The sequence below is a fragment of the Podarcis tiliguerta genome (assembly GCF_965153285.1).
Source record: "Podarcis tiliguerta genome assembly, chromosome: 6".
Classification (NCBI taxonomy): Eukaryota; Metazoa; Chordata; class Lepidosauria; order Squamata; family Lacertidae; genus Podarcis; species Podarcis tiliguerta.
Window position 1 is genome coordinate 31442491 of NC_139539.1, and position 19729 is coordinate 31462219.

The following is a 19729-nucleotide window of genomic DNA, read 5'->3' on the forward strand; positions in this document are numbered from 1 at the left end:
CAGCCTGCTTCTTTAAGGCTGAGTTTTGACGGCATGGTTAAAGTTGTGATACCCAGGCACACAGGAAACTCCTTTATAATTCAGCTCTGCATAGTGGAACAATTGTGTCACAGATGGTGGTCAGCACTTCTGAATTCAATCCAAGTTCTGAAATAAAATGGGACTTCTTATAATTTCACTCCTACCAAAATCTATTCATCTTCCTTCCTTGATAGCCCTATAATGTATACTAACAAAACATTTATTTTGTTTTGGGTTGCCATTTCGCAGACTTTTAATACTAATTTCAGTAGGCAGTTTCACAATACAGTGGTGCCCCGCAAGACGAATGCCTCGCAAGACGGAAAACCCGCTAGATGAAAGAGTTTTCCGTTTTTAGATGCGCTACGCAGGACGAATTTCCCTATGGGCTTGCTTCACAAGACGAAAATGTCTTGCGAGTCTTGAGATTTTATTTCGCTCCCACCCCCTTTTTCTAAGCCGCTAAACCGCTAATAGCCTTTTAGCAGCTAATCTGCTAATCCGCTAAGCCTTTAATAGCCACTAATAGGGTTTAATAGCCGCTAAACTGCTAATAGCGCTAATCCGCTAATCCGCTAATAGGGTTGCTTCGCAAGACGAAAAAACCGCTAGACGAAGAGAGTCGCGGAACGAATTAATTTTGTCTTGCGAGGCACCACTGTAGTAAAATAGTTACAAGGAAAGGGGTTTTTTTTGTCATTATTGTACACAAGAATAAATCTGTACCACTGAATGATATAAAATCACTTCTTAATTTGCAGTGTAAATAATATTCATAGGAATTGGGCTCCCCACTGGTATAAGGTGATGTGGTGGAACCAATAACAGTTTGTAAAGTGGATTCTCAAATCTTCCAATCAATGTGGTGGACATAGTATGCTTGTGAAAACTTTACTACATTAGGTTGTTAGAAAGAAGGTTATTTTGGAGGAGATTCTTCAATGATTAGGGCTAATTTCAAGGCAAATCTGCTTTGAATTACTTGGTTGATCATGATTCCCCCTCAACTCCCAAACAGGCCCGTCAGAGGGAGAAAATGAATGAGGAACACAACAAGCGGCTGTCTGATACTGTGGATAGACTGTTGAGTGAGTCCAATGAGCGGCTTCAGCTTCATTTGAAAGAACGGATGGCAGCCCTTGAAGAGAAGGTATGTATGTATTAGACACCTCATAAAATTAGCTCTATGGGTGTCATACACGACTGGCTTTTTTGCCATGGTATGTTTAAGATCGAAAAGATAATTTTGCTGACAGTCAGGATTTGACTGGAATGTTGGGGCCATCCTAAAAAGAAACTGAGATCATAGCTATTCTTGATCAATTAATTCCAACTATTGAGTCGGGCCCAAGATTCTTTTTAAAATGAATGTTAGCAAAATACTATTGCTATGGAGTAGAGCAGTGGTTCCCAATTGGTGGTTGCTGACCCCAAGGGGTCTGCATAACCCATCCAGATGGTCTGTGACACTACTTATGTGTAACAAAAACTACCATAGAAATAACAAAAATTTCAAAAGTAGGGGGTCCATGGCTTGGCTTAGCTAACTGGATGCCACAAGTAGAGGATCTTAAGAGACTGGTTTTTCAGAGAAGGCCTCCTTCTTTGTTGCCTTGGGCTCTGCTGGTCCCTTTGCATCTTCCTTTGGGCTTAGTGTATTCTAACTAATTCTAAGGGATCGAGGATTGCACTGATGGCTTCTTGAATGCTGCTGCAATAAATGTGGAACAAAATTTTGGCGAGATCAAGTCTCAGCTACCTACATCTTCATGTATTGGCACCTAAGTATTTGTAGTGGTATCAAAAAGCCATTGTTCATTGAGGATGGATGGGTGGGAAGATTTTAAAAATGTTTTTGTTACTTTACTGTGCCAAATTATTAGCTCATGTGCATGGTTTTGAAGGGGCAGTCTAGCCTGTACTTTTGAGATAAATACTGCTGTAATGGCAAGGAGTCTATAAATATTTGTTAGTAATTTGGATGGCACAGATATCAATTCACTTCCTACCTCATACCTCAGCTGAACCATCTTAAGTGTCCCTACCACTTTCTTTTTCTTCTGCTAGTGTGTAGCAATTGTAATATCTATACTGTGTGAAGTTGGATCTTCACTGGGCCAACTTCAATGAGAATAAGCTCCATAAGAATCAACCACTCCTTTCTTTTCTAATTATTATCATGTACTTAGAGTGCAATGATGATCAGCTGCATTGCACATGTCAAAGATGTGATAAAAAGAATGTCATAAAGAAAATAATCTTCATTTGGTCTAGTTGTCTGTTGAGCTCTGATTGTGTTAGGCCAGGGGCTGCAAACTTTTTTGTACCCACAGGCACATTTAGAATTTTGAGAGTGTTCTGGGGGCACCAGTCTAAACTTGCCTTCTGTGTGTGGTGCGGCATAATGCAAAATGGATGCCATGAGGAGGGGCATAACAGAGACAGCCACTCTGGACAACCTTATGCTTATCATAGAAAGTCAGCTCTGTAGTATTGGTTTTGATTGTGGAGTTCACACAATATTTATTTTATATACGCACATGCTGATGCTGTTGTTGTCTAATAGGAACAAGGAGCAATTCTCAGTACTAGGAAAATACAGAAGTTAGGAACACCACTCACATTTCACTGAGTTCACTTCGTAGGTACCTGCACATTTTGCCCCATAACTCTTCTGTCCAGGAGGGGTTGATACTTACCTAAAAATGAATAAATAAATAAAAGCTCAGAATGTGGGGCACCTGTCCAGGAGCACCAACAAAATCATTTCCAGATGCTATGGTTGCCTGCAGATGCTGGGTTGATGACCCCTGTGTTAGTCATTCCATCTCAAAGGGTGGTTTGTTCTTTTTAAATGGCTGTTGTGCTGGATATTCAGACATTAGTGACTTTGACAAGCTCTGCTCAAGGTCTATCGAAAGTATTCCTCTCTGCATTTACAATTCATGGACCTGATTAGAACACCTATGCATTTTGAATGCTAACTTCAATTGTCTCAGTTCTCCTGTAACTAGAGTTGTTTAGCTCTTGGGGTGTGACAGGTTTCAAACTGCACAAAAGGGAGCCATAACAGTAGTCAGTGAGGCACAATTGCCTGGCTGAAATCTGCTAGGGAAAGACAGGGACTTCTTCAGTACAGTACATTTTCAGGCGTGGAATGCATTTTTGAAGCCTACCCATTTTTCAGCCCTAGCTTTGCTATGTTGCCAGTATGATAGAGACCTGACCAGGGCCGTCTTTAGCAGATGCGGTGCCGGGGTGCATATATCCGCTTAGCGCCCCCAAATTAACCATGGATGGGGGGGGGCGCGAAGCTGCACATTGCCAGCCATGGGAGGGGTGCGCAACTCTCCCCCATGCTGCTGCGGGAGAGCAATCCCCACAGAGGCTTGGGAGGGAAGCTGCGTGGCTGCCAGCCATATGGTTAGCGGGGCGCAGCTTCCATCCTAAGCCTCTGCAGGGATCGCTCTCCTCCCGTGGAGGCTTGGGAGGCAAGCTGCACGCCCACCAGCCATATGGTTGACAGGGTGCAGCTGGCGGGTGTGCAGGGAAAGGGGAGGCTGCCGGCAAAGCTGCACAGCTCCCCCACTGACTGGGGTGCCCCTGAGAGGCTGGCGCCCTGGTACAACGCACGACTAAGCTGTATGGCAAAGACGGCTCTGGACCTGACTCACACCTCTTCATATTTTTTTAAGGATACACTTATTCTCTCTCCCCCTCCCCCCTCCTCCGCATGGAAAAGGGAACAGAGGAAACTCCCATACAAGCAGTTAGGTGTATGGTCAGGTAACACACAAAGCAACCATTAGGCTGAGCTCATCTCCTCTCTGAATTGCAAAAAGGTCCACCATGTAGGGATCTGCTCTATGGGAGCCAGCTTTTCTTCCTATCAACAAGGATAGCACTCAGTGCCATTTATAGCACATTCTTCCTCTGTAGCTAATGAGCCCAGAATTTAGGGCACCAATGGGTCATTACCTCTTCCATTATCTCATTTATACTCGTGCTGAAGAATAATAATAATAGCATTTTGCATGCTCTGCATCCAGGTGTAAGTGATTTTATGTGAGTTTAGGGAGTAATGCTGTGGGCTGAAATCCTAATTGTTTGACCATCTGGGAACCCCTCCTGTTCTACTGGTCTCAAGTTTAGAAACTTGGCATAAAGAACTTTCATTGGCTCAGATTTGTCACTGTCAAATCTAGGTAGCCTTGTAGGTTCCCCAATACCATTTGCCTTTAAGTGCTTAATTTGTTTGTAAATTGGCACATTGCTGCCTTTGGAAGTGCACAACAATTTTTAGGTTAGACCGGTATTATGTGCAGTATTCCTGTACAGGAGTTTGTGTATTTTTTAAAAGACAGATTTCTGATCTATTATCACATCAGATGGAATTCAGAATTAAGGTCAAACTGGCCATCAAATTTGGCACATAGATTTGGCATGCAATACTTTGGCATGCAAATTGTTCATGCCATACTCCAGATCTGGCTCATCCCACCCCAATTTTATTTTTTAAAAACCTTGCATGCTTTGCCTATCCACTTGACAAATATTGCATCTAGTTTGGCCTTCAGAGGCAATTTTACTCCAAGGTAGCCCCTATCCATGTCTAAGATTCTTTTTAGCGATTAGCAGTTAATTTTTGGCAGCCTCACTAGAGGCTCATGTGAACTCTTGTGGAGGGATCACTTCTACAATTATCTTTTGGACAATGCAGATGTCTGTTCTGATATATAGCTTGCAATCCCAATACTCAGAGTTATTCAGAAAGCCACTTGAACAGCTTTACTTAGAGACCTATATAGTCTCTTTGGTCCCTTGCTAAATGAGCATTCAGCCTGATTGGTTTGTGGCGAGATGAGACAACATTGGTTTCTTAATGAGTGTTCAGTCTGATTTGTTTGTGGGGAGGTTAGATGAATTGCCTCAAGAAAGTGTTAACCCACACTTTCCAGTGCATTTTTCTGTCATATTCCTTACATCAAAAAGTTTGATCATTTGGGGAAGTGGATTTGTTTTCCAAGAGCTCCAATTTTAAATCAAATTTGAAGCACCCTTTCTCTCTCTTGTAATTACTCACCTTTGCTTTTTAAGAACACATTATTACAAGAACTGGAAAATACCCAAAAACAAATAGAGGAGCAGCAGCATGACAAGGTAAATGCCACTCCGGGCAACTGTGGAAGGAGTGGCAAATATATTTGTTAAGTGCATTTTTGTTGCCTTGAAATTGCATGATCAGAAACTGTCAAATGGTTGTATAATGATAACTATAAATAGTTTTATAGATAACTATAAATAGTTTTTTGCTTCCCTGCTGGATCCTCTTTTAGAAGAGAAGCTGATCAAACTCTGTTCATTTCCAGTGAGCAGGATGTCCTCATAGAGGGCACACAAAAACTGCATTTTGGGCAGAATTTTAGTAGGGATAGGATCTTAGCTAAAAGGTAGTAAAGTAAACTGCAAATAACTCGCTTTGGAGTCCTGTCTAGTGTCATCTCAACATTTTAACTGGAGACCTTTCCAATCCCATTGCCCTCGCCAAAGTTCTTATGTAGGCTTTGCTGGCAGGGCGCATTAATTGACTCCCACCCTTTGTATGGATGTAGCAGGACTACTTCACTCTCCTACCTTTAATATGTGGACAAAAATTGCACTATATTGCATGATATTCTTGTTTATGGTATTGAGGCTTTCATCCAATGATTTTTAGGATAAGCCTTGGCTTTTTGGTCACTTCTGTTTACAGCTATAGATTTCTCACTCTTTTCTAGCATGACCAAATACATTCTCTGAGCAACAACAGGAATACAATTAGTGTCCAAGTAGCATTCACTTGCTGCATGTAACAGCCAACAACCAATAAGTGCCTGCTTTCCCCACACCCTTTTGCCTGCCTCTTTGTCCCCTTATTCTCCCTTGCTTTCCCTTCAGCATGATAATCTACAATTGCTGCATGACTTTTGACTTCACAGATGGTATGAAATGTGTGTGTTACCATAGTTGTACTGGCTATAGAGAAACTATTTCTTATTTTGTTGTGAACAGAGAAGGCTGTCAGATGAAATTGACAAATTGAGATTAGAAGTTGACCAGTTAAAGACAAGAAGTGGATCTTTTCTTGACAGTGTACATACAAGGTGAGAATATTATTTATTTTTAATGGCAAATACCTCTGTGACAATTTGTTGTTGTTATCATCATCATCATCCTAATCATTTATTAAATTTGTATACCTCCCTTCATCTGAAGATCCCAGGCCAGTTCATAACAGAAAAATACAAAATACAAAATAAAACAAACACAAACCAATGACCCCACATACTGATGGGAGGGGGGTTGTCTCTCTGAACCAATGCCTCAGCTTGTGTTGCTGTATCTGCGGACTTTTCATTGATGTTTCTCACATCCCAGAGTTCTTCACATTGAGGCAGAATGTGCAATCAGGTGGGCTGCATTTATTGAAACTTGTAAAAATGTTCTTGGCAAAATTTTAGTTTTGGCCTCTGTAACTTTGATAGATGCTGCTGAAATTGAAGGGCTACCAGAGCCCAAGTGGCTGTGTCACAAATTGTTTTCATCTTAATGACAACTAAAACATAGGTCTTGTGCATACCTGACAGTTGTATCCTAGCCTGCTTTCTGGTGGTCCAGCTGGGTTTTAGCTGCACAGTTCATAGAATAGAATTGTAGAATTGGATGGGACCCTGAGGGTATCTAGTACAACTGCCTGCAATGCAGGAATCTTTTGCCTGACATCTGGCTCGAACCTACAACCTGAGATTAAAAGTCTGATGCTGTTGGGCATCCTGGACATCTGAACAGGAACACTGCAGACTGCTATGTTTTGTTGCAAGTCCTTCTTGCAAATAACAGAAAAGAAGCTTTCCCACTCTCTTCTGCCTCTTCAAATGCTAAACTGGCCTAATAAAATTTATCTGAAAGCAAAATCTGACTCTTTGCTATCACCGTGTGATCCAGTAGAGGGTGCAATTACACAACATGCCAGTAAAATAGATAAGACAGCAAGCACCTGCAGTGCTCTAGCTACCAGTGTTTTGCTTTTGTTTTGGAGCCTCACTGGTAAATAGGAAGAATGACCTCTCCAATGGGCATCTGTTCTCTTCACACATTACATGTTTCATATATTGATAGTACTTCAGTTTATAAAACAGGGTGAAATTCAAACCTGTATTTTTAACAGGGAACTTTGGTGTGTTTCATTTTGTACCTGATTATCTTGCTAAAGTTTATTTAGTCAGTACATTGTGGTCTTAAATGTGACCTGTCTTAAGCCTCTGTGATTTAGTCTAAAATAAATATTGACCCTCAGTTATTGTCTTTTGATTGCAACCTTTAATAGGTTTAGTGGACACAGTAACCTTTAGTAGGTTGTCTACGCCATTGTGCTTATCCTGCTCTTAGTAGACAATATAATCGCCCACTCTGCACCTTTTGTGGTGGCCCATGGCTCCTTCAATCCTTGGCATGTCCAATTAAAGATTCTCCAATAAGCAAGCTGTTGAGAGAACTCTTCCTGAGATGCTGAAGATAAAGTAGTATTGGGCTAGATGGACTATTGGTATGATTTGTAATAATGCAGCTCTGAATGGAATTTGTCCTGTCTTTGACAGTCATGTGATTGCTACAGTGAACACATTGTTGCAGTTCAGCCCACATTTACCCTGCTAGTATGTAACCCATTTTTAAAGTAGCTTCACTGTGGAATTATCAAATCAGCATTACTGCTGCGAGTGCTGTGTTTAACCATGACTATTCATGCAAATTGACTTACAAGCCAGGAAAAAAGGGATGATGGTGAGAAAAGAAAGTTAAAGCTGTATTGTAAAGGGAAGCCATTGGAACTGTCGTGCCAAGTCTTGCTAACCCTTGTAATCCGTAATCTGTGAAACTGTAATCTTCAGAGAAAAACCACAAGCCCTGTAATGTGCTGTGTTGTCTGATCACAGTATCTGGTAATAAGAGGCATACAAACATAGTTGAATATGTGGCTGCTATGTTCATATTTAATGACATGTTCTGCTTTTTTATGAGATAAGGAAGAAAAGTAAGATGAAATATGAAATATGAAATCATGTCACTTCACTCCTAATCCATCACTTGTGGCAGTCTCTTCACTGGAAGAAAAGAGATGATATCCCTTTTATGTACAATTATCATTGCTTGTTCAAACAGTCTACTGACAGATCCCTGACAGCATAATCCTTTGCATATCTATTCAGAAGTAAGCCTCACTGAGGTAATTGGGGCTTGCTTCCAGGTAAATATTATGTAGGATTGCAGCCTGAATTCTCCACACTGTTCAGCCATTATGGATTGAATTCAGCCTCTTTTGTCTGAATCATGCCTAGTTTTAAGGAACACCTGACAGGTTTTTCTTTCCCCTGCTTTGCGGAGGTGGATACTATGTCCCCCTACTGCTGTCTCCAAGCAGAACAAGAAGGTGCATGTACTATAGATACCTGAGTTTGAAGGGGGAAAGTGAAACACTATTGTCTTTCGCCTTCTCACATCAATTACTCTTGAATATGTTTCTACTAATGGTCCATTTTTGTGTTCAGGTTCCATACACACTGTAAATTATTCATTTAGCCACAGGGGTCTGCAGTCTTACCTTACATGTATTGTACGATGAGGGGATTTTACAATAATTTTTCTCCCCCCCCCCCCCCCGGTTTCTCACAGGCCCCTAACTTCTTCAAACACCATTGTTTGAATACCTGGGGTTTCAATGATGATTTTCATATTCTGCTATTAACCTTAGCAATCTAGAATAACTTATTGTTTAGGGATATGCTGCAAAATAAACCATAACAGTCTTTTTGAGCCAAAGGGTGAATGGAAGGGTACATGGGACTGAAACTGGCTCTGTAGCTTTTGCTACAGGATGTGTCCTTGTATTTCAGAGGCAGATAATTGTGTTGGATTCTCCCTCACCCTCCAATATCCTGGAACACTGGAGTGTTCAAATGATAGGGCTGGAAAGTACCTCACCCACTGGGGATCTCAGCTGTCACTTTCACTTTGATCTCCTTCTCTCCAGACTGAAATGAGGCTCTTAGGCTCAGCCAGTGTGATGAGAGATGGCTTGGTAGCCTGTATGTGAGCCTAGTGTGGCATGTGATAAGCTTGGCATATAAACATTTAAAATATTACTTGAGTATGATTTTAAATTTCAAAAGTGTGTGTGTGTGCACTGTCACACACATGTACTTTAATAAGAGACCCTGCATTTCAAGCTTGCTTCTAAAGAACTGAAACTTAATACCCTTTCAATTGTCCTGGTGGGCTTGCATTAAACTTTAAGTAGAAAATTATGAGCTGCTTATTACTTGCTAATCAACAGAATGCTTCTTTAATATTCAGGGTCAAGTTCTTCAAAGTTTGGATTGTCACATCCTGCACTCTCTTAAGTGCTTGTTTATATATTGGCCTCTGTCCAACAAGAAGGGACATGGAAATGGGTGTTGCACATGTGTTTCCCAGCAATGAAGAGATTCTGGAGCAAGATCTTGAATACCACTGATCATCTATTTGGAGGAAATGGAAGTTTCCTTCCTTGACTGATGATTGGCAGCACTCTAACTCCAACTTAGTGATTGCTATTTAAAGTCTGTTGTGGCATTTGTTTTAAGCTTCTTGTGACTACTTTAAATTATTTTGTTATAGAGTAAAAAGCATTGTAAAAAAATGAACTCCTGGAATGTTCTTTTCACCCTTGGGAATCAGGGTGCTACTGAATAGCTTGCTTTCCTGATTTTACTGAGGGAAGGTCACTGGTTTTCTTTAAAAGTAGAACTAAATTCAAGGTGTTTTATTTACCAAGGGATGGACCTGTGTTGACCAGAACTGTACCCTGTTCCCCACCCAGTTTGGATTTCCCTGGTACTGGCTATGGACCCACATTGCTGTCTGAATCTCAGTTATCCAAAACTACATTCACTGTTCATCCTTGTATGGACTTCCTGTTTTTCCAGACTTATGATTAGTTGAATATTTTGGCTGTGAGACAATGATAGCATACTGTGTTTCTCAGTGTGTGTTGTGTTATACTGTCAGTATCTGAAATTACAATCTATTTTTAGACTGGTGGTTAAAAAGACAAGTAAAAAATATTAAAACTATTTATTACATATTATCCCCATTAAACAAAACTAAACGATGCTATTTTTATTTACTTAGGACTTTTCTTCTTTTTTTTGTAGGTCACTTGTTGGAAGCACTCCAGACCTCAGGTATCCCCTGAGTACTATTGTCCATGCACCAGCCGAGCCCTTTGGAGCATCCTCCAGTCTTCACCGGGCACCAAAGAGCCGATTTACAACTCTGCGGGAAGACCCCTCCAAGGTAAAGCTCCTGATGTTTGCCTTGCTCCAGCTAATCTTTAGCGGGCAGCTCCAGTTACGCCTGTATCTTGGAGCATATCACAAAATCTTTGTGATGGCAGCAGCTGCAGCAGCTGTCCTGCGCCTTTAAACGAGGGGCTTTGGCCTTTCACTCGGCAGTAACAGCTGCAGACCTAAACCCCTTCTGAAGGAAAGAGACTCCCTGTTGTGCAGAAAGGCCACTGGATGGTGGCCAGGATAGTACTTATTTGATGGGCTTCTGCAGAGGATGGTGAGATGAAGTTTCAAAGGTCTTTGCTATGCTGTGAAATCTGGGCAAGAAAGAAGCCTTATGCCTTACTGCTTAGTTGGAGCGTATACTTGTATTGTTATACAGTAATTACTCTTAGAAGCCACAGGACTTGCTTGAATACTATAGATGTAGCTACATGTTGAGAAGAAAGAGAATGTGTTGCATATCATCCCTTTAAGGCCCACTTTCAAGCTTGAATGCAACTTGAATTCACTTAAGTTTTGTTTTAGTGGACGTGGCTCAATTCAGTCCATTTAAAACAGGCAAAAGTCAAAGTGTGAACACCTTGGTGAATTGTGTTTGTTTGTTTCAAGGGTGGATAGATGTAGTATCTGCCTTTTCTCCATCAGGAAACTCAAGGTAGTGAGTGTATTATTGGAAGAGTTCAAAGGACCAATTACCGTAGTTGCAGAGTACAGGGAACAAGGATTTTCTTGTTAAGCTCTAGTGCATCTTTCCTCAAATTTGGATCTCTAGATGTTCAATTTCAACCCCAGCCCAGTATGTCCAATGGTCAGAGATGATGGGAGTTGTAGTCCTACATCATATAGTAAACCAAATATGGGAAGACTACTCTAGTGTAATGAATTTACAGCTCTGTATGGAGCTCACAAATACAGTTAGAGAATGGGCAACTATGAAATTAATAGCAGAGACATGGATACTGTAGAAAAATTAGTTGCTTATTCTTTTGGGAGCAAACTGTCATATTTATGCTGAGATTTAAATAGTAGACTTATGTGTACTGTATATCAAAATGTTTTATTGACACTTAAAACCATGTTTTGCATGATGTTCTGGCAGACTATAAATTGTGTTTTTCTGCTTCAACAATATGTGGTCCAGACAAAGCAACATACCAGTACTGCTTGCTTACTTTGAGATGGTTTAGTAAGCCTACGGAACGTCTTTCTACACAGTTATTTAAAGGCATGCTGCTGACCTGTATCAAATATGGCAACTCCAACGCTATAGCAAGCCATTCCCAGATTGCATTAAACAAAATAAACTATGTTTCTCTTAGCCATTTCTCTGGCCTTCCATTTACACTTTGCTCTATTGTAGCCAAGTGAATGCCAATGAAGGCTGCTTAATCCACAAAATAATTTCCTTAAATCCTCCTGCTGCTGCTTTACCTTTCAAAAGTTGGAGCTTTTCAGAGGAACAAATCCAAACTCCCATAAGTTCTAGTCTTAGCATAGCTCTGTCAAGGTTGGCTAGGTGAAATCACCCATAGCCCAGGATAAATGAAGGTCCTTCATTTCAGAGTACAGCTATGGGACATGGCATTCTTCCCTTTGGCCCCTTCTTATTAGAGTTTTAACATGGTGGTGGTTGCATGAGTTATTTTGTGGTTTTATGTATTCAGGATTGGGACCTTGCTCAGCCAGGTGGGGTCCTTGCCGCTACATCTCACACCTTTGACAGTGACCCAGAGATCTCTGATGTTGATGAGGATGATCGGGAGACTGTGTTTAGTTCCATGGACATGCTGTCTCCAAGCGGTCACTCTGATGCCCAGACTCTTGCTATGATGCTGCAGGAACAGCTTGATGCCATCAATGAGGAGATCAGGTATGGAATGGAGCAGTCTATTTCATGATATTGACTTGAATCTATATTTTCACAGTGACTCTGAAAAAAAATCTAAATAATTTTGTTTGGACTACCTCTCAGAAAAAGTGAACTGCTTTTAGTCATCTCTAATCTCAACCTTCTGAAGATCTCAAAGCATAATATAGATGAAATAAAAAGATACAGTAGTCTGCATAATCCATAAAGCCTGAAGAAATACCTTGTGGCATTCTCTCTGGAAACCTTAACAAAATAAGATGGGAGGAAGAGCTGAACCTGGGAGGGAGATGAAGATTTGAAACAACCAATTTTGGTTGCTGCAGAGTAACCTAGCCACATAAAGGCACACGATTAGTTGCTAATGTTGTCTCAGCACTGGTTTGAATGTAGTACTAAATAGAAGCATATTCTCATTCAGTGCTCCCATGCTCTAAGAAAACTCAACATTGCTATATTAATTAAAGAAAAATGAGTAATCTTCCATCTGTCCCCAACTCAACATCATAGTTGCAAGTCCAAAGAAAACATTTTGTTGTGATTCTAATGCCTTCAAGTGAAACTGTGAAGTTTTTTGTTTATTTTTTAAGGTTGAGGAAACTAATGTGCAGGAAGCTTGGTGATTTCCATCAAATCTTTTCCTAGATTCTGCAAAGTGATAAAATAGGAACAGGGTGGCTTCTAGTTCCTGCTTTAATTTTCTAATTTAAGGGAAGAATTCAACATTGAGCTGTGTTTGCCAGACAGAACACGCCCTCCCTCCACTCTTCCCACATGCACTGTTCTGGGGGTTCTCACAACTCCACTCCAAAAGCCAGGGTGTGTGCTAAGGGAGGAGAGGAGGGAACAGCTCTCTTGCACAAACAGAAGTCTTCATGCAGGACTTCTACTGATGGAACTTGTTAGGTGAATCCTAGCCCAAGTTACCTTGCATTTATCATTTGTCAATAAATATGCCAAAGGAGCTTATGGAGCATAGGGAGGCCAAGCTTAACTTTTAATAAAAATATTAGTTTGTTAGCCCTATGGATTTTGAAAGTATTACAAATGTGATCCATATGTAAGTTTACAGAGTATGAGCTTGAGAGCCTGGCAAAACAGGAAATAGAAATAGAGAGTGAAATTTCAGAAGCTGTGTTCTAGCTCAGAGTTCTTCAGCCTTGGGTACCCAAGGTTATACTGCAGCTCAGTACTTTTCTTCTAGATAAAAGGTGACAGTACTCAGTATGAAGTTGTTACAGTAAGTGCCACACCTTTAACCAGTGTTTTTCTTCCAGAAAAAAGGTGTAGGTGCTGTGTATCTTTGAGTACCCTCAGAAAAAAGCATTGCTGCAACTCCCATAATCCCTGTCTATTGGCTAAGATGGTGGGAGATGACTGGAGTTGTAGTTCAGCAACATCTGGGGATCCCAGGTTGAATAATTCTGCTATAGCTTGTTGAGTCATGTAGATGCATAAACCATGGAGGTCTTGAGGAGGGCCTTGGGGAGATGGAGGTAACTAACACATCAAGGAGAAGTGGGGTAGATTGCTGCCCTCTGGATGACATGGTTCTGAGTTGGAGCCATTGAATACCTTTATATTTTTCTGCATAATACGAGTAAGCGGATAAGAATTCCAAGTGGTGTTTGTCTAAATATATGTTTTAAAATGCATGGCAAGCGGAGCTGAAATGCCTGTTTTCCTTTAGAATGATCCAGGAGGAGAAAGAATCAACTGAGCTGCGGGCTGAGCAGTTGGAGAGCCGTGTCACCAGTGGTAGCATGGAGGCCCTGAATCTAACACAGCTACGCAAAAGAGCATCTATCCCCACCTCCCTTACTGCCTTATCCTTGGCCAGCTCATCTCCTCCTGTCAGTGGGCGCTCTACTCCCAAGCTCACCTCTCGCAGCGCAGCTCAGGATCTTGATCGGATATGCAGCATGACCCTGGTAAGCAGGGCAAGAGGAGGGGTGATAATGCAGATAGACAGGTCGGCTGTTTGATTATATATGCTCTCCTTAGAATTGTCTTGTTGCTTTCTTGTTGCTTCCGAATATCGTTTGTGCAGACTGCAGGACTTCTGGTCTTTAGCATTTTCACTTGGGTTCTATTTATCGTGCATAGGCATTTACTTCAATGACAAAATTATATGCTGATTTGTTTGTCTTCGGGAGGCCTTGTCTATCCTGGTTGATGCCCATAATCTCATGATGTTCTCTTCAGTCCAAGTTGTAGCAGGCATCAACAGTTTGCTTTCTCCTTCATACTGTTATTTTAAACTAATTTCTCTACTCTTGTGTCTTGTTTTTCGCAGCCCAGTGACTTGAGGAAACACAGGAGGAAGCTACTTGTGAGTCTACTGGTTTATTTTCTCTTTTATGTGTATTCTTGTTCCACTTCTGTAACCTCGTTGCCCTTCTGCTCCCTCGCTAACCCTGTCATAACTATTGTCAAGCAGGTCTAGTGCACTAACATAGTGGAGCTGGCTTTATTCTGGGAAACCTCTGTATGCTGAAAAGAGAAGTGGTGGAGGTTGCAAAATATTGTGTTGTTTTAGGTAGGGACTCTTAACTTGCTTATACTACCTTCATTGCTTCCACAAAATGTTGTTAGCATCTGTCTCAGGAGACAATGAAGGAGTGCGCCTTTGGGGGTGAAGTCAAACCATTGAAGAGCTACAGCGCCTGATGTGGGAGAGACCTATTTTGTTGCAGCTGAGGCAGATGAAGGCATCCAGTTTTGCTGCTGTGCTGCAGATGCACCATGGTGTTTCTTCTCTCTGCGCTCCTCACAGCAATCATTCTCCTTCTGGCCACTGCTGTGGCTACATGACATAATAACCTGTCTCCAGGCACTGTGGTCTTCTGCAAGGGATTCCCACACAGCAGGGTTGATGTTGACAGCCTTTATGTTACGTTTGCACACAAAAAGCAGAGAATTGGCTAAATTCTTCCTTAGGGCTCCCAAGTTGCAACCTGGAGAATCTGATTTCACTTTTGTCTTCTGTGTACCTTCTTCCTTTGCGTGCTGTAATGGAATATTACAATCTTCTGCAACAGGAAGATCAGAGGAGGAATCGTCAGAAGCAGGGCTGCAGGACAGTTTCCCTCTGCTAATGCTGTTAATGATAAATGTAAAATCAATTTTTTTAGATTGCAACCTAGCAATTGTATTCATCTGTAAAAGATAGTTACACTGAAAATGCTTTAAACAAGAATCTTTGCATAGGAAATTTCAATTATTTGTTGTTATAGTTGGCTTAAGGTGAGACATTCAAGATGCTGATGAAAGTTTATCCTGTAGCTGTAGTCACAGGTACTATTTGGTTCTCCATGTAAATGCTATATAGATGTATGTCAAGCAGTAAATACACTGCTATTTCTGAGTTGGTTGCTGAGGATCCAGTGGTCTTTAACCAAGATACCCTGCACTCAAACCAAGATCTATTGAATGTGCTTTTCTGCTGGAACATATATTGCAGTTTATAGAGTGGTGTAGCTATGCAAATATTATTGTAGATTCATATTGGTCAGTGTCTGTAACATCACTGACAAACACAACTCTACCCACCATGACTGTGCCATTATTTATTTTAAAAATAAAGTGCATAAGAGGACCTTAATCTATGATAAGTCACTATGCTGTGCTACGCATACGTTGCTAATGTAGTTTTCTACATTGTAGATTAGATCTACAATGTAGATTAGAGATTGTCAGGTTGAGGCTAGAACTGGTTTGTGGCCATAACTAAACCTGGAGAATGTATTCTCTGGCTCAGGGGTCCCAGACATCAGTAGTCTGAGAAGAAGAAGAGAATTGAAGCCTGAGGTGCAGTAAATGGAATATACTATTTTGTTCAAGCAAAGGCAGAAGTCCTCCCATCATCCCTAGCTAACAGGACCAGTGGTCAGGGATGATGCGAATTGTAGTCTCAAAACATCTGGAGGGCCGAGTTTGCCTATGCCTGATCTATGCCATGCCTGGGCAGAGACTGAAGCACACCCCTGTTTCCCTCTGTAGCCTTAGCACAACCCATGGAACTTCACTGGACCAGTCTCCAGCCTTGTACCCTGAAGTTCCCAATTCTAAGCCTCATAATCCTTAGTATACAGTAGCTATGACATTATTGATGACAAGGAACTTGTGGGGGAATATGTGTTGAATTTAGTTCTTTAAAAATAATTCTTCTCAGGAAGCACTTCTTCACTGCAGTGTTGCAGTCCTTGTGTAGAGCTTAAAACATGGAGAACCAAGAAAAAAGAACCAATTCTCCATCAAGTAAAAAACGTTTTGGTGGGAGAAATCTACAAACCCATTTTATTTTGGCAGGATGTGCTTACCCTGTTTAACCTTTTTAAATGGTGGCAAAGTGGCTCTTCCTCATAGTGACCCCTCCACACCCATCTAGTTTGGCCAATTATCTTCCACTATTGGTGCAGGATTGGGGCTCTATCTATGAGTGCCCTTAACACAAGGAAGTGTTCCTTTTGCTTCTGAAAAATTACCTCCATACACAGTTTTAGGATTCTAAAAAAATAAAAAACAAATCCCTACCAATTTTGCATTCAAAACCCACTCTACATGATGAATAGCATAATTGCAGCCTGGCTGGCTATGGTAGTGTGCAGCAGCATACCCCTACCATTCCCTGCATGCTTCCGCCCGCTTCTTCATTTTTATCTGTCTTTGTGTTCAGCTTCAGTGCCTGCCTGTGATTTGTTCAGTGCAAATGAGTTTGGAGATGACTCCTGTTTAAACAGTAGCGTGTATTCTCTCCACCTACCTCCTGTCCCAGTGGCTATGCCTTATGTCTCTAGAAGCATGTTTACTTCCTCTGTTTGGGTGCTTAGATCTTGCTTGTAGTGTCAGATTCTATTTACTTTAAGGAGAATGCTTTGGGGAAGCCAAAGCAGTTTCCCTTGACTTCCTGTTTATAGTTCAGCATGACAGAAATGGAAGTCCTAAGATAATCATAACACTGAGAATCGTGTCATATTTATAAGAGACCGTAAGAGGCTCTTGTCTGTGAGAACAATACATTATTTTGGCACATGCTTAGCTTACATTTACCACTTTTCTCTCACCTTGACTTAGTGCATGCAGTGCTCTTTAAGCCTGCCCCTTCAATTGCTGTTGCAAAGGAGGCATAAGCAGGGTACATGTTCACCCTCCTGTCAATCTTTGGATAGTGCTGATTGAGGATTGTTCCTTGGCTTAGGCAGTAAATTGCCTGCTCCCAGTTGTGGACAACATACTATGGAAGGATACTTCAAGGATGACCCTTATAACAGTGGGAAGCTACTTTGGACCTGATGGTACCAGATGGAAATATGCTCATCTAAATGATGACAACACTTACCTTCTTCAGAGATCTGTGCAGTTTGAATAGTCAGACTCAAAAGCAGCTCTGTATATGTGTTGCTTCTAAGTTAGAGCATAGGCCTTGGGAAGGCAGAGGCTGCTTTCCTTGTTGCTACAATGGTGATGGGTCGCAACCTGTCTCCTCCTTCCTGCTGTTATTGGGCTCCATTCCCTCCCATTAGGGCTACATCACTCCAAGTGCCACTGATAATTGTCACTCAGTCATCCAGGCCTTTGGATTAGGGCATGCAGTGAGCAGCAGCCCCCGAAAATGCATGTGACCCTGTTCCACCTTCTCCTTTAATTGAACTGGCAGGTGAGCTATGCTGATGGTGAGTGAGATAGAGATGGGAGGGAGGTGCTTGGACAGGGATCTGCACTCTGACCTCCCCTTATTTGTTCAGTCACCAGCTGGTCGAGATGAGAGTCGAGAAGATAAAACCACCATAAAATGTGAGACTTCTCCTCCTTCCTCACCCAGGACGCTGCGGCTGGAGAAGCTTGGACATCCTGCTCTGAGCCAGGAGGAAGGCAAGAGGTATAGGGGGCTGACAAGAGAGGGGAGGAGGGGCTCCGCCTACTGTAGGTAGCCAGTAGCATACTGTATGTTCAGTTACATTGACAGGTGGATCAGAGGTTATGGAAAAGTAATCTGAAATCTTTTCCAATTCAGTTAGGAGAGTGTCACATTGGTGTTGCAGAATAAAGTACATACTTGATCAACATCTACAAAAGTTTCCTGCAGAATAAAGTACTTGATCAAAATCTACAAAAGTTTCCTGTGTCTAAAGCTGATTTTGTGTCCCAATTCTGATGAGAAAGGTACCAGAATTAAATGTGTACTGCAGTCTGCAACTAGCTGTTAGAAACCCAAGCATGCACTTTTCATTCCTTTGAGCTCCTTCAAAGATAGATGGCAATAGCTCTTCAGAATGTCCTGTAGATGATCTGACCTTTCCTTTGTGGAGAAAACTCCTAGTAAAGGATTGATGAGGCATAATTGGAACATTGAGGGCACAAGGAGAAGGGGACGACAGAGGACGAGATGGTTGGACAGTGTTCTCGAAGCTACCAACATGGGTTTGACCAAATTGTGGGAGGCAGTGGAAGACAGGAGTGCCTGGAGTGCTCTGGTCCATGGGGTCACGAAGAGTCGGACACGGCTAAACGGCTAAACAACAACAAATTGGAACATTACATCTAATCACTGAAATGTCCATTAAATGACAGGAATGGTCATGAAAATGTGGCTATAACATCAGCTGTAGTTGAGTGGTTGGGTCAGTGATGTATCTCACCCTTATATGCCCACAACATTGTTCTTGGCCCTTTGCTTTCTGGCCTGTAAGTATGGCATTCTTTGCTCCTTGATTGCATGGCATGCAAATAGGTGTGAATTTGAGATGTGTGTGGTGATTGTTTTAATGACTGCGGATGTCACAAAGGCAGTGAGACTCCCTAAGGCAGTAAGAGTCTCTGTTTAATTCCTAAGAAGGGTGGGGATCTCTACCAGGTGATAGGTTGGCTCTTCTCCAGACTGTTGGCTGTTATCTTCTCATTGTTCCTCTTAACTTTCTAACAGTACCTCTCCTTCCCATGAAGGCAAAGTTGTTCAGAAATGGAAGACTGATGTTTTCTAAGACTTGTCCATAGGGAATTTCTAGGGTCTTTCTGATAACTATCATTGCCTGTATTTGAAAGAATAACACACCCCTTTACACTAGGGATGGGGGACTGGATCCAACTAGTGAGCCAGATTCCTAATTCCCATACCCGTGCAGGCCAACTTTGACAGTTGGACATAATAATGTCTGGTGGTTGACAGCTGTCAGTGTTCAGAGGAGGATGCTGTAGCCGGCAGATTCTGGAAGCCCCGTTTGGAGGAAGCAGAGGAAAAAATGCTATATTTGGAGGAAGCAATTGGAATGAAAACTGTTTCCTCCCTTGGTTATGCTAGGGAATTTCCAATAGGGAACTCTCTAGTGTAGCCAACCTAACAGGGCTCCCTGTCAGAGCCGTTCAGCCCTGATTGCAGAGGAACAGTTGGGAGCTCACTTTAAATTTCTGATATTTCTTTTGTAGGCATGTCTACATCCGACCCACACCTGATGTCACATACAATATCAGGTGT

The 19729-nt window shown here is 41.7% G+C and overlaps 1 protein-coding gene across 13 annotated transcripts in view; it reads left to right on the forward strand.

Annotated features, from left to right (window-relative positions):
- PPFIA4 (PTPRF interacting protein alpha 4) overlaps nucleotides 1-19729 on the forward strand; it is a 100025-nt gene that overhangs the window by 55478 nt on the left and 24818 nt on the right. For 8 of the 13 annotated variants that reach the window (XM_083444234.1, XM_083444240.1, XM_083444241.1 and 5 more), the window contains 8 exons: nucleotides 1040-1171; nucleotides 5119-5181; nucleotides 6073-6164; nucleotides 10251-10392; nucleotides 12053-12258; nucleotides 13946-14186; nucleotides 14552-14587; nucleotides 18003-18136. In XM_083444234.1, the coding sequence (XP_083300360.1) occupies nucleotides 1040-1171; nucleotides 5119-5181; nucleotides 6073-6164; nucleotides 10251-10392; nucleotides 12053-12258; nucleotides 13946-14186; nucleotides 14552-14587; nucleotides 18003-18136 (1046 nt within the window). The remainder of the gene's footprint in view (nucleotides 1-1039; nucleotides 1172-5118; nucleotides 5182-6072; nucleotides 6165-10250; nucleotides 10393-12052; nucleotides 12259-13945; nucleotides 14187-14551; nucleotides 14588-18002; nucleotides 18137-19729) is intronic. The other 5 variants (XM_083444244.1, XM_083444246.1, XM_083444235.1 and 2 more) reach the window with 1 other exon arrangement.